This window comes from Mobula birostris, chromosome 19 (genome assembly GCF_030028105.1).
Source record: "Mobula birostris isolate sMobBir1 chromosome 19, sMobBir1.hap1, whole genome shotgun sequence".
NCBI lineage: Eukaryota > Metazoa > Chordata > Chondrichthyes > Myliobatiformes > Myliobatidae > Mobula > Mobula birostris.
Genome location: NC_092388.1, coordinates 13,707,955 through 13,723,607, shown reverse-complemented (window position 1 = coordinate 13,723,607; position 15,653 = coordinate 13,707,955). Strand labels below are relative to the sequence as shown.

Below are 15,653 nucleotides of genomic sequence, written 5' to 3'. Positions count from 1 at the left end.
ATCGCCTTTTGAAGATGTCCTCAATGCTGGGGATTGTGGTGTCTGTGATGCAGCTGGTTGAGACTCTCACCTTCGGCAGTTTTTTTTTTGATCCTGCGGTGTGTGACTTTACCATGTGCTAACCTTATTGTGAGAGATGTTGTTGGGGGAAGACCTGTGCTGCTGGGGCCATCTGGCAGGAATTCATTAACGGACTGTTTAACTTGGTGCTTGGGTTCTGATTTCGCTCACTCGTAGTAGCCGAGTGTATTTTAATAATATCAGTGTAAGCCTTGCATCACTAGGCACGTCTATACAAGCAATACAGTTAGACAGCTTTGCCATGTTTACCAGTTTGTCAAATTTACAAACTGGCTAACGCCAGAGGATATCCTTTTAAAGAGAGCGGAGGAGGAGATGTTGGAGGTCGATTTATGTACACAGTGGTAAGTGTTGGAATGCACCATTTAGGGTGTGGTAGAGGCTGATAAATTAGAGACACTTACGAGAATCTTAGACACGTGGCGGTAAGAAAAATGAAGAGTTATGGGCTCTTTAGAAGGCAAGGGTTGGATAAGCACAACATCATGGGTGAAAGGGCCTGTACTGTACTGTAGATTAAAGATTGGCTTTATTTGTCACATGTACTTTGAAACATATAGTAAAATGCGGCATTTGTGTCAAAAACCAACACAGAGTATGTGCCTTGCATCTGGCACCAACGTAGCATACCCACAACTTACTAACCTCTATGTCTTTTTGGTAATGGAGAGAACGTACAAACTCCTTACTGATGGCGTCAGGAATCGAAGTGGTGTTCGCTGGTGCTGTAACGAATCACACTGACCGCTGTGCAACCGTGCCACATCTTGTTTTGTTCTGTTATTACTCACATATGGAAAGGGAAAACATTGCTGGTGGAGCCGCCAAGTTATCGGGTAATGGAACTTGGGAATGCTATTTTCAAGTTCTACCCAAATCGACTCTTAGAACAAAATATGGATGCGGTTCCCTTTGTTCTGTGTCTGCCAATCCATCGTTAGGAAACCACTGACTGCAGCTGTCATCGTATTGCACCCAATTAGCTTTGTCTGACTAATGATTTTCCTTTGGCACAGACTTGTCTATCTGCACCATTTTCTTGGCACTTATCGTCTCCAATAATACCTACTGTGTAATATTTCTCTTTTGTGCATCAAGGGTTTCCCTTCAGGCACCAACTTGTTTGGGCTTGTCCCTGAAGCTTCATGTCTCTCCACAACAATAGACTGTCACCAACATCATTTGCATTTCTTTAATTATCATGGTTACTGAAGTTTTATTCTGTGTTTCTCTTCTGCCTCTCCCACTCGCCAACACCACCACTAGATGCCAGCCATTTGAACGGGGTCTATAATGTACCACTTTATTTCTCTGTCACAGTAACAACAAACTCAATGGCCACTTTATTAGATAACCTTCCTGTTCACCTGCTGGGAAATGCAAATATCTAATCAGCCTATCATGTGGCAGCAATTCAGTGCGGTAAAGCATGCAGACAGGGTCGAGAAGTTCAGTTGTTCAGACCAAACATCAGAATGGGGAAGAAATGTGATGTAAGTGATTTTATGCTGTGGGCTTATTGGTGACAAGCTACTGGTCTCCTGGGACTTTCATGCACAACAGTCTAGAATTTGTAGACAATGGGGTGGGGCGGGGGGGCACACGTGTTACAACAGCGGTGTGCAGAAGAACTTCTTTGAATGTACAACATGTCGAAACTTGAAGTGGTTGGGCTACAGCATCAGAAGATCACGAATGTACACTTAGTGGCCACTGTATTAGATACAAGCGGTAACTAATAAAATGGCCACTAAGAGTCTATTAACCACTTTATTTCTCTGTCACAATAGCTATATTTACTATAAAGTTTTAAATCCTGTCTCCTCTCCCCTTGATGATGAAGGGAATGTGTCTTAAACCTAATTGACTGTTGAAGCTAATTGATTTCCCACAGGAGTAGACCATATGTCCCTACAAAGCCTCTGTTCCATTGATTAATTTGTTAGCTGAGCTACATTAATTTTGTTCTCCTGCCTTATTATTGCAATCTTTTGTGCTTCATAATCTAGCAGTCTCGGCGTTGGATCAAATTTCTCTTAAACTTACTAGTATGTCTATTAGATTCATCCTGTCTGGTTTGGGTATGACTTTTCACTTGTATATCCCCTGTATTAGATGCTGCCTGTTTGGTTTGTTTTCCCGAAGGGAATAGAACCTTTTTTTGTTTAGGTGAAAAGAGTTTAAAGCCAAACTAAGTCTTTTGTAATCTCACCAGAGCAGAATTTCAGATTTGCATAGTTGCAATGTTAGTTTTACATTGGTTTAATCCTAGATTTTTAAAAAAATTTGTTCTTCAGATCTTCACCATGGGTCTTTTCCGTACAATTGCTCTGTTTTATTTGGGAAGCTTCGACAGCATAGTACGCCGCTGTATGATGCAGCAAGGAAAGTGTGCAGTTCGGGAGAAGAAGGATGATTGACCTCCATTTGACACGGTGCCCAGTGATTCAGACTTTTAGAAGTTGAACGATCGAAGGAGATGTTTCGGTGAACAATAATTTTATTCCTCGTCTCAATGGCATCAGGCATTGGTTGTGGATTGTGGCAGAAAATCCCATAAAATGGAAGCTAATGCAATAGTTGTGTGGGTCTGATGCTGAAAATGGGGATTTCCATATAATTTATAACTCCAATGTGGACTGGCAGGAGTGCATGTGAGAGATTTACAAATCATTGAGTGTCTATTTTTTAATGTATTGTCCGACACACACTACTTTTGTAAGTAATCAACTTCCCTTGATTGGAGTAAGTTAACATCTTTCTAAATTTCATTTCTACACTGTTTGCATTTAGTGTTCCACTGGAATCTGCAAAAATATTTTTTTTTAGTCTCACAACCTGTTCATCTGGCTTTAAACATCTGTATCACACTTTAAAAGTGAATCCCTTCTTTGTTTATAAATGCCTAAGTATGTAGTTTTGGAAATCGCGTTTCTTCGGGTGTCCAGACTGAGGCATTCATCTAACTACCGTCCCCTATTTGTATTTGGTCAAAAGCCTGATGCGGAAAAATCAATGCAAGTCTTAACCTCATGATTTAGAAACTAAGATTCATTAAGCACTACTTTGTTACATTAAAAAAATTGAATAAAATACTTTCTATTGGAGCTTTGCTATCCTGTCAGGTAATGATGTGTGATGCATCACACTAATTTGCTGAATAATTTATTTAGTTTTTAATATTGTTTACAGTCTTAACTTCTCTGGTCACTTTAGAAAAAAATTTAGAGATACGATTTTTCCTCCCTTATCTAAATAATGCAACAGAATCTTCTGGAATACTATAGTGACATCTCTAGACTGGTATTTGAACCCATAACCTACTGAGTTGTAAAAGCTGCAGCTGATTAGAGGGTGATACGACATGGAATCACAAAGATGATCACCTTTTAAAACATCCTATAGCAATTTCTGCAGCACCTAACTAGTTTTATTTAAAAGTTAGTCAGTTCTAATAGATCAGCTATCTAATCCGTAGTGTATTTTAATTGGAATTTTTTTTGTAACTTGACCAGCATAGCTATGGGATATTTATTGTATTAAGCCCATAAGATAATAAGAGCAGAATCAGGCCGTCCGGCCCATCGAGTCTGCGCCACCAGTCCATCACGGCTGATTTATTGTCCCTCTCAACCCCATTCTCCTGCCTTCTCCCCGTAACCTTTGATGCCCTTACTAATCAGGAACGTATCAACCGCCACTTGAAATACAGTGGATTCTGGTTAGTTGGGACACTTCGGGACCAGTACATTCTGGCCCAGTTAAGTGGCTGCTCCAGTTAGTTGAGGCTTCATGAAAATAGTTTTAAAAGGTATTAAAGAGACAAACTACCATTTAACTGAGTAACAAATTATGTATTTGAATGAAAAACAGAACAAATTAGAACATTACCAATACTATTACAGTACTATAAAACTTGTATTAGTTCCTAGTAGTTATTGACGGAAGGATTAAACCAGTGTACTTTGCTGTGTTCTTTTGATTGACTGTAAATGAGTAAAATCAGCGTAGACGCCTAGTGTAGATAATGGACTGCCTCATACAACCATTTTGATGACTGCATCCTCTAAATCTTTTTTTTTCATTGAAACATTGAAGATGATTGTGGATAACTTTAAATTCTTCATAGTTTCTAACTTGTTGAAGTAGTAAAATCATTTCATTTTCACTCCCGGCCGTTTCTGGCATTTCCAAGCCTGATTGCTTGAAACCACAATGAGCAAAACAGTTCTGAATTGTCTTCTTATCACCAACCATCAGTGACAAAATTCACTGCTTTTTAAATACACAGACAAGTAACTCTATTTTAAAAATCTTTCACTCAAGGCACTGTATAGTGTCTAAGGCCGCACAAATGCACGCAGCTGATGCTAGTTAGAAACTGTTCAGCAACAGTCTTTTGCCCCAATTAAGTGGCATAGTGTCCCAAATAAACAAAGGAAACCCCGGCTATTTTCTCAATTAGTTTTCATTCTTTAAGAATTGGTCCAAATAAGTGGCTGCCCCAATTTACCAATGATACGTTCCTGATTAGTAAGGGCATCAAAGGTTACGGGGAGAAGGCAGGAGAATGGGGTTGAGAGGGATAGTAAATCCGCCATGATGGAATGGTGGAGCAGACTCGATGGGCTGAATGGCCTGATTCTGCTCCTATGTCCACTGTACACCCAATGTCTTGGCCTCCACAGCCATCTGTGACCATGAATTCCACGGATTCACCACCCTCTGGCTAAGGAAATCATTGGTGAAGATCTAAATTTTTCAAAACCCTTATTAAATATAAAATGAAGAATTTCAATTCTATATAGTTTTGAAATCATGGGAACTTTTAAGTTATCAAAATTAGAAAGTCTGCATTCGTTCAGACATTATTTTGTTTTAGAATTTTAAAGAGTTCTGCAGTATTTTACTTTTAATACAGATGTCTCTCTGGGGCGTCTGTCACAGACACAAGTTTGAAGACTAATGCTTCAAAACCAGGCTGTAACACTAACAGAACTCCGTTAGTTTTGTTTTAACTCATTGGTGGAGTGTATGTTCTGTTTTACTGTTATCAGGAATGGGTTGGGGCTTCTTTAGCCTCATTTACAGTACCAGGAGTAAATCTTTTCATGATGTTTCTCCAGTGCTAGGTCATTTTAGTATTCAGCTGTTGGAGCATTTGCTTAATTTTTGCAACATTTGAATTATTTTAATGCGATTTACAGGAAGATGTTTCCTGCTTGGCAATGCTTCCAGCCACACCTCCAACAAACAGTGCGCGCAGGTCAGCTGCAGTGTCCTCAGCCACGGATTACCATTTCACTCCCTTGGCCCTGCACATCTCCTGGTGGCAGAACAGTGGCAGGGATGTCTCCCTGCCATCCCCTGCAGCTTCCAATGGGGTTAGTCCCCAAATTTCTGTCCTTCCCCCTCAGCCACAGCCAAAAGCTGCCTTCTTCTGCCTCTTCAACCAACTCTCTGGCGGCCCTCCTGAGCCTCACTCAAGTCACTGCCATATCACTGAGTAGCCTTGTCGACAATGCGCCGATGAAGCTCCGGAATCCTGCCTCCACAGGGTAGGTGATGGTCCTTCAGCCAGCTTCCTTACACTCAGCTCCCAGGCCTGAGTACCTCAGCTCCTCTGTTCGTGGGCAGCCTCCACTCCTTCCTCCCACGGGATGGTTAAACTCAATGATGAGGACTGTCTTGGTTGCCATGGACCACAGTACTATGTCTGGGTGGAGAGATGTGGTGGTGATTTCCATGGAAAACTGTGGCTGTCTGCTGAGATCTGCCCTTGTGTTCTTCTCCATGGCTGTGGGGAGGAGCTCTTGGGCGGGTGCATTCAGCTCTCTTACAAATGGAATGAGTTGTCGTGGAAAGGCTGCTTCTGGCATCCTGCCTAGCAGGTCTCTAGGATCTCCTCCAGCTTCTGTAGGACCTGGTTGAGCTGCCATCTACCTGTCGCGCCCTTGGGACAGCGCAGTCTTGCATCCTGCCTGGGTGTGTTGGAGGTCGGTATTGGTGGTATCACACAAGGGGCAGTTATCCTCACTGCTGAGCCACTGTTGGAGGTTTCGGGGGCAGGGCAAGGTATCATGGGTTGCCCTATGAGGAAGCTGAATCTGGTTTGTGGGACCTTCCACAGGTCAGGGCAGCTGAGTGACCTGTTAATGGTGCCCTCCCACATTGTCCATGGAGGCCCTGTGCCACTGCCTTTACCATGCAGTGCTCCTGCTCTGCCTTTGTCACCTCCTCTACTACCACGGCTATCCTCTATTTCTACGAGGCCTTGGACCGGAAACATGCTGTCTTCCCCCAATCAAGTCCTGCACGTCCAGCCCGCTGATGACCTGGTCTACCACAGTCTGAGCTTTCCATTTACGTCCGGTATGGATTGGGGCATTGGCACTCCTCCCCAGCGGGTCGATGGACTCTCTCAGCTGAACGACCAGTCGGGATTCCTCCTGCTTGTACCCGGGCTGATGGATCTCTGTGGCAGCTGCAATATATATAAGATAGAGGAACAGAAGTAGGCCATTCTGCCCGTCGAGTCTGCTCCACCATTCAATCATGGGCTGATCCATTTCATCCAGTCATCCCCACTCCCCTGCCTTCTCCCCATACCCTATGATGCCCTGGCTAATCAAGAACCTATCTATCTCTGCCTTAAATGCACCCAATGACTTGGCCTCCACAGACACTCGTGGCAACAAATTCCACAGATTTACCACTCTCTGACTAAAGTAATTTCTCCGCATTTCTGTTCTAAATGGACGTCCTTCAATCCTGAAGTTGTGCCCGCTTGTCCTGGACTCCTCTACCATGGGAAGTAACTTTGCCATATCTAATCTGTTCAGGCCTTTTAACATTCAGAATGTTTCTATGAGGTCACTTCTCATCCTCCTGAACTCCAGGGAATACAGCCCAAGAGCTGCCAGACGTTCCTCATACAGTAACCCTTTCATTCCTGGAGTCATTCTTGTGAATCTTCTCTGAATCCCCTCTAATGTCAGTATATCCTTTCTAAAATAAGGAGCCCAAAGCTGCACACAATACACCAAGTGTAGTCTCACGAGTGCCTTATAGAGCCTCAACATCTCATCCCTGCTCTTATATTCTATATCTCTAGAAATGAATGCCAACATTGCATTTGCCGCCTTAACCACCAACTCAACCTGCAGGTTAACCTTTAGGGTATCCTGCACAAGGACTCCCAAGTCCCTTTGCATCTCTGTATTTTGAATTCTCTCCCCGTCTAAATAATAGTCTGTCTGTTTATTTCTTCCACCAAAGTGCATGACCATACACTTTCCAACATTGTATTTCATTTGCCACTTCTTTGCCCATTCCCCTAAACTATCTCTCTGCAGGCTCTCTGTTTCCTCAACACTACCCGCTTCTCCACCTATCTTTGTATCTTCATCAAATTTAGCCACAAATCCATTAATCCCATAGTCCAAATCATTGACATACATCATAAAAAGCACCGGTCCCAACACCGACTCCTGTGGAACTCCACTGGTAACCAGCAGCCAGCCAGAATAGGATCCCTTTATTCCCACTCTCTGTTTTCTGCTGATCAGCCAATGCTCCACCCATGCTAGTAACTCCCCTGTAATTCCGTGGGCTCTTATCTTGCTAAGCAGCCTCATGTGCAGCATCTTGTCAAAGGCCTTCTGAAAATCCAAATACACCACATCTACTGCATCTCCTTTGTCTATCCTGCTTGTAATTTCCTCAAAAAATTGCAGTAGGTTAGTCAGGCAGGATTTTCCTTTCAGGAAACCATGCTGGCTTTAGTTTATCTTGTCATGTGCCTCCAGGCAACCACTGATGTCAGGCTAACAGCTCTATAGTTTCCTTTCTGCTGCCTCCACCCTTCTTAAATAGTGGTGTAACATCTGCAATTTTCCAGTCATCCGGTACAATGCCAGAATCTATCGATTCTTGAAAGATCATTGTTAGTGCCTCCGCAATCTCTCCAGCTACCTCCTTCAGAACCCGAGGGTGCATTCCATCAGGTCCAGGAGATTTATCCACCCTCAGACCATTAAGCTTCCTGAGCACCTTCTCAATCGTAATTTTCTCTGCACATACTTCACTTACCTGACATTCTTGAATGTCCGGTATACTGCAGATGTCTTCCACTGTAAAGACTGATGCAAAATATGTGTTCAGTATTTTGTTCTTCTGTCTCCATCTGTCTCTGTCTCTGTCTCTGTCTCTGACTCCACCCGTCTGCTGCGCTTACAAATGCACTCTGCCCTTTGTAGCCTGGCCAGCTTCTGCAACACTTCACCCCACAACTGCTTCAAGCCCACCTTCTCCTCGTGTGTTGGTTTCTTCCAGTTCTTCCACAGCTGGAGCCACCTTCGTACTAGCTGCTCTATGTCCTTCTCCCTTCTTCCCTTTTCTCTTGGAGTAGCAACTCAACTTGACAGCAACCTCGCCAAATCTATCTCTGCAGGCCTCGTAGAGGAAGTCTCCAGATGAGTTAATCTTGACTCCCTCTTGGCCATTTGGAATGTGCTCTGGGATCGCACTGAGGTCCATGTCCAGCCTCTGCCACTTGGTCATTTCGTTTGCCTTTGGCCACTTGATCTTGTGCCTCCTTCCTGGTTTCTTCCTCTTAGCTTTGCGGTGTGGCCCCACGGCTGGGGGTGGGGGGATGTCAGGTGTGTTTGGGTGCTAACATCTTGGGGGGCTGGGGGGTTATGCTCCATTGTTGGGCCTTTCTCCCCTACCAGTAAATCACCTCCAGCAATGTTGGATCCTTCAGCTCTCTGGTTTTGGGTCCCTCTTGTCTGATGGGCTGCAACAGAGTAAGGTTGCTGTCGGCCTTTCTCGCTGCATTTCATTCTCCCCTGGGGGATTCATAACCCCCTGTGTGTCATCACATTCTCCCATCCACACCTGCACTTTCGAAGGGTCCATATTCGTTCTGATCATTGCCATATAATCCATCCTTCTGGGCCCATCTTTCATCCCACCTCTCGGAGGGCCTTCAAGTTGTCTTCTCTTATACATCTTCAGAGTCATTGATAGGTTTCTCTGCTACAAGAACTAGTGGGTTGGGTGACTAACTCCTAATGCAGATTTTCCTGCAGTCATCCAGACCTCCCTGGACTCCAACTGCCCTTTCACAGTAGTCACTGGATACCCTGAAGTTTCAATGAGACATTCGTTGAAGTTTCATTCCATTAGCCCTGGAACATCTGCTGGTGGCAGAGCAGTGGCAGGGGTGCCTCCCATCACCCCCTCCAGCTTTTACTAGTCAAAGGGAAATTATAGTTTTTATTCTTCCTATTCCCCTCTTTTTCACTACTATAAAACTGGAAGGTTGAGGGGTAGGAGATTTAAAAACTGAATTCTTTACCTTCCTAAATGAAATGTGTCAGTGACAAGATTATCAGTTATTGCCCTTTGATAATTAATCTTGAGAATACGATGGTGACTCGCAACTTCAAATGATTGGTGCTATGGTGCTTCCTAGTTGTAGGTTCCCGGGATCCATCCCAGTGAGCTGTAGAATGTAACCACTGAATGGTGAGCTTTCCAAGGAGCTCCAGATCAAACTGAGCATGCAATCCTATAACCGTGTAATCGGAAGGAAGGTCACTGAGGCAGCCAGAGATGATGGGGTCTAGGATATTGCAAAGCAAGCCAGGCATTTGTGTTCTATCTAGAAGGAGATGGTTGGCCTCTAACAATGATAGTCCCCTTCCATTGTGTAAATATAATTCCATCCAGTGGAACTTACCCCAAATTCATTAACTTCAGCTTTTTGAGGTCTCTGATGCCACATTTGGTCACACTTCATCTGGAATTTGGCTCTTTGGTTTGCTTTTGGATTAGAGTTGGGTGTTGCCAAGCTTTCAGATGACGTGGTTACAGTTCAGGTGATGAAACATTTTGCTTTGCCATCCAGCAAAAAGGAATCAAATTTTTTTCTGACAGTTTGATAATCCCATAATCCACATTTAAAAGTAAGGAGAGAAAACACTAGCTCGATTAATAATCACAAAATCCTTGCAGAATCATTGCTACATTCTTGTCTCGTCACAGCTTTTCAAAACAATTAGACTTCTAACAAATCTACAGAAAATTCTGTAGTTCATACAACAAGCAAATGTTTTACATTGACAGATCAATATGTTCATAAACTTGTTAGCTATACTTTGATCAGCCTTGGTTTGGTCAACACCATTTGAACAGTGTCCTTTTTACATAGGGAAGGCAGGGCTGGAATTATTGGATGGCATCCTTCTGCCTTGGGTCTTGAGCATTGTACACACCTTGCTGGAGGATCTGGGCAGGTCAAGCAGCATCTGTGGAGGCAAAGCAATAAATGACATGTTAGGTTGAAACGCTAGGTCAGTCCTAAATGACAGCTATCCTTTTGCCTCCACTAAAATGCCATTTGACCTGTCTGAGTTACTCCAGCAGCTTGTTTCATGTTCTGCTTTCCTGCATCTACAGTTCCTTGTGACCCCATGTAATCTTGGACCTTGCCAGTTAGTAGCACAATAGTGAATACTTCCTTCTCCTGGAAGACTTTCAGTTGTTCTCACCCATTGATAGTGCTCCACAACTACTGATAATGTCTTAGTATTTGTCTCCAGGAAAGACCAGAAGAGCACAGATCCATATGGCAGATCCATTGGAGATGAACCAGAACATATACGTCTCTCTCCGTACCTCTCGATTGGGAGTTCCCAACCACTTTTTATGCCATGGACCCCTACCATTAACCGAAGAGTCTATGGACCCCAGGTTGGAAACAGCAGCTCTAGATAATTATAAAGCAGCAATTTAAGTTATTGTTTCCATCATCTTTTATTATGTCAAAATCTTAAATGATCTTTTATTAGGAAGTTATGGGTGTCTTTTAAGCAAATGGTACAACGTTATGAGCCATTGAGTCTTCTATTTGTGGCATTCCTTTTTCCGCCAATCTATCTTTAATCAAATTAATGTTTCTATTTAAGGATTAACATATGCTAAAGAAAAAAATTCCACACTTGGGACTAGATAATCTTACAATGAGGAAGCTGTGGTGATGAATAAGTAGAAAGAATTTTAATTAATAAGATTCTTAAAGTTAATCTTATAAATTGTCTTCAGTATCAGGGAACTAAGGTTAGTGGCTGCTCTGTAGTCTTCTTCTGAGACACAGGCACTTTTACTCCTCTTGTTGTCTTTACCCTTTTATTTTAAGGGGAATAATTTTAAGGCCCTCCTAAAACCACCTCTCTAGGAAAAGCACTTAGATTGTCCTCTAGCATTCAAACACATTGACTTAATCCATGGTTCCACATGAATGTACGTAATAAGATGCAGGAGTGGTGTTCTGCCGCTGTAACCTATCCACTTCAACGTTTGATGTGTTGTGCACCTGTACACCTGCTCACTAATGCAAATATCTAATCAGCCAATCATATGTTAGCAACTCATAAAAGCATGCAGACATGGTCAAGAGGTTCAGTTGTAGTTGAGACCAAGAATCAGAATGGGGAAGAAACATGATCTAAGTAACTTTGACTGTGAAATGGTTGCTAGTGCCAGATGCAATGGTTTGAGTATCTCAGACATTGTTGATCTCCTGGGATTTTCATGCACAACAATCTCTAGAGTTTATATAAAATGGTGAGAAAAGCAAAAAGCATCCAGTGAGTAGCAGTTCAGTGGGCAAAAATAATTATAATTGAGAGGGGTCAGAGGAGAATGGCCAAGACTAGCTCAAGCTGATAGGAAGGCGACAATACCTCAAATAACTACGCATTATAATAGTGGAGTGCAGAAGGGTGTCTCTCACCTTGAAGTGGATGGGCTACAGCAGCAGAAGACTACACTGGCTTCTACACCGGTGTCTAATGAAGTGGCCACTAAGTGTATTTTCAATTAGAATATTATGGAAGTGGGCACTTCTACTTTACATGCACTTGATGATTCATTCTGGCAAGAATTTTAATGTGAACACTATTCTACTTTTGTTAAATCATTAAGATGTAAAACATTAAATATACCATCAGTCGTTTTTTTTCCATCGAATACTCATTGAGCAGCTTCCCTAAGGTTGCACAGCTTCGACTATTGGGAAATGCCACTCTGGATATGATGCTAGATCGCTTTTTCTGTGTGATGTGACGAGTCTAAATGTAATGATGGCAAAGCAGCAACCTTTCAACAGTTCCTCATACAATAATTCTCAAATAACATTAAAAGTGTCTATATTTGCTGAACTATTCGATATTTAAAGTTATGTTTCTTCCTTTCCCTATACTGTGAATTGTTCAGCCTCTGAGAACAGGATCTTCAATTTCTTCTGTTATAAATAGTCCAAAAATAGAGTCTTTTACTTGGTTATTTTCAAGATACGAACATTTTTTTGATGAGTCATGGATTTTGCTTATCATTGAGGCAGAATGTTTAAGTTATTACATGTAGTTTTAGAAATATGCTCAATTATTCCCTGTAGGACATGTTATCGAGCAATACATTTTCTTCAGAAACCTAATGACTTCCAAATGTAGATTTTCTACTGATGACGCATTTGAGAGTATAACTCTTTCTCTTTGATGCACTGAACAGATTCTTCTGAGTCTTGGGGTTTTCAAAGTAATTTGGCCAATGCATGGAGATGTATGTGGCAGACTTGCTCATTTTCCCAGTGTAGCAGAAATGACAATTTTTTTTTTGATTAAGTCATACTGCTGCAAATGGAGAGTATATTGTTATATAAAAAAATGTTGTGCCCAGTGACACAAACCCAATACTGCAGAATTCCCATTGATTTCATAATGATCTCAAACCTAGGGACCCATTTTTTTCCTTATTATTCTGGGCCTGTCAAAACCTGTTATTTCCACCTCATTCCCTAGGTTACTGTCATGGCATGTGATTCGTTCCAAAGGCTCCCATGGTACACATTTACCAGCTCTGATAGTGCCCCACACTGAACTTTCCTCCCTCAGAGGATCCAGCAGTGAACTTCCAAAGATGACCCGCCAGTGATTTGGGATATCACTACAGGAAAAATGAAGAGGGAGGAATTGTACTTAAACCCCTTTGCTCCATGACATTTGTGTACCAAAGTATAGTTTAAATCTATTTTGGCTCCCCATTTCCTTGTATATTTATAAAATATGTGTAGTGGTGTAAAATAGCAGTTCTGATGGTTAGTATTCCCAGAGAAAACCCAAGCAAAAAATCTTAGCTACTTTAGACCTCACTAGTAACTGACAGCTACCCTGAATATTTTTGTATTGTTATAAAAATAGATTTCATTTATCCTATTGCTGGTAACATTTTACTGCTAATGGTGTTCTTGCTGTTCATGCTGTTCAAATTAAAACTCTGGATATTCACTATCTTGTGATAATTAAATTATTTAATCTTTGTCAATTTAGATTTTTAAGTCCTATTTTATTTTTACTATTCATGAATAAAGCTTGCTGTTTAGAAGCACAAGAGCCTTTAAGCCATACTCATAAAGGTATTTGCGGTTATTAAATTTTGATTCACCCATGACTGTTAGATTTTTAAAGTTTGTATTAAAGCATTACAATAAGAAAGATTAATTGGTATCCTGTGTGTGTTAGTTCTGTCTCTAAACCCTGCCATCTAATTCTGTAATTGCTGTTTGTACTACGCACTGTTCTATAGTCTTTTAATGTTTTCACTTGTTCATGTTGAAGCAGTCTAGCTTTGTCACTTAAAAGTCTTGAATTATGGTCCAATAAAATATTTATTCTTCCACTTAGCATTGGTGGCATGTCATTTCAGCTTTAGACTTGAATTTCATAAAACGAGGAAATGAAGATAACTGGTTGCCAAGTGTTTAATGTTTACATCAGAACTGCAGTACACATTGATGGTTTTCAATGCTTTGATGTTTCAGAGTCATTTAACTGCTATTTGTCCTGGACATTGGTCAAATGATTTTAACTTTGAACAATTTTGAGGAGATGTTTAAATCTGTAAACCATTAAATGCATTTTACAATTGTTGACTACTTAACCCATCCATTCTTACAGCCATTTCTCTGAAAGAGCTATCCAATTGGATAAATACATGGTCAAACTACTTTCACCACCTTTGTCCATTACAAATTGGTTTAATTCAGTTCATATTAATCTCTGGTTCTAACTAATTACTATAAAGTCCACATGTTCTGGAAACAGTTGTGCAAGTCCTTAAGGATTTGTGGAAAACTTGCTTCCACTGTGATTTTGTGGATTCAGACATGATGATGCAAATAGGACTTTATTGTCGTCGCTCAAGATGAGGTTGCAGTGCTACTCCAGTCCGTGCAAAACAGATATTTACAATGCATGCATTAGTCCCCTAACAGCGTTTATCTTCAAAGTTCAAAGTAAATTTATATCAAAACTATTTATTATCAATAATACTTTATTGTCGCCAAACAATTGATACTAGAGCGTACAATCATCACAGCAATATTTGATTCTGCTCTCGTGCTTCCTGGAGTACAAATGGATAGTAAATATTAAAAACTTAAATCATAAATAGAAAATAGAAAAATGGAAAGTAAGGTAGTGCAAAAAAACCGAGAGGCAGGTCCGGGTATTTGGAAGGTACGGCCCAGATCCGGGTCAGGATCCGTTCAGCAGTCTTATCACAGTTGGAAAGAAGCTGTTCCCAAATCTGGCCGTACGAGTCTTCAAGCTCCTGAGCCCTCTCCCGAAGGGAAGAGGGAGGAAGAGTGTGTTGGCTGGATGGGTCGTGTCCTTGATTATCCTGGCAGCACTGCTCCGACAGTGTGCAGTGTAAAGTGAGTCCAAGGATGGAAGATTGGTTTGTGTGATGTTCTGGGCTGTGTATATGGTGATATATGTATACATCACCATATACTAGCTTGAGATTCATTTTCTTGTGGGCATGCACAGTAAGTAGAAAAAACAATAGAATCAATGAAACACACACACACACACACACACACACACACAGAGAAATAATTCATGTGCAAAAAGCAAATGTGCAAATATTAAAGAGAAAAAGACAAAATAATGATCATAAATAAATAAGCTATAAATATTGAGAACAAGAGCTGCAGAATCCTTGAATAGTTTGTCGAACCAGTTCAATGTTGAGGTGAGTGCAAGTAATCCACATGGCTTCAGGAGCCTGATGGTTAAGGGTAATAATAACTGTTCCTGACCATGATGGTTAAGGGTAATAACTGTTCCTGGACATGATGGTTAAGGGTAATAATAACTGTTCCTGGACATGATGGTTAAGGGTAATAATAACTGCTCCTGGACCTGATGGTTAAGGGTAATAACTGTCCCTGGACCTGATGGTTAAGGGTAATAACTGTTTCTGAACATGATGGTTAAGGGTACTAACTGTTCCTGGACCTGATGGTCAAGGGTAATAACTGTTCCTGGACCTGATGGTTAAGGGTAATAACTGTTCCTGAACATGATGGTTAAGGGTAATAACTGTTCCTGGACCTGATGGTTAAGGGTAATAACTGTTCCTGAACATGATGGTTAAGGTTAATAATAACTGTTCCTGAACATGATGGTTAAGGGTAATAACTGTTCCTGGACCTGATGGAGAGG

At 41.4% G+C, this 15,653-nt stretch overlaps 1 protein-coding gene across 2 annotated transcripts in view; it reads left to right on the top strand.

Moving 5' to 3' along the window:
* kdsr (3-ketodihydrosphingosine reductase) overlaps positions 1-15,653 on the top strand; it is a 58,072-nt gene that overhangs the window by 40,588 nt on the left and 1,831 nt on the right. Inside the window, exon 10 of one of the 2 annotated variants that reach the window (XM_072283258.1) lies at positions 2,379-4,616. The exons of the other annotated variant lie outside the window; for it this stretch is intronic. Within the exon in view, the coding sequence (XP_072139359.1) occupies positions 2,379-2,501 (123 nt within the window). The 3' untranslated portion in view covers positions 2,502-4,616. Of the gene's footprint in view, positions 1-2,378; positions 4,617-15,653 lie in introns of those variants that run through there. 2 annotated transcript variants of the gene reach the window in all.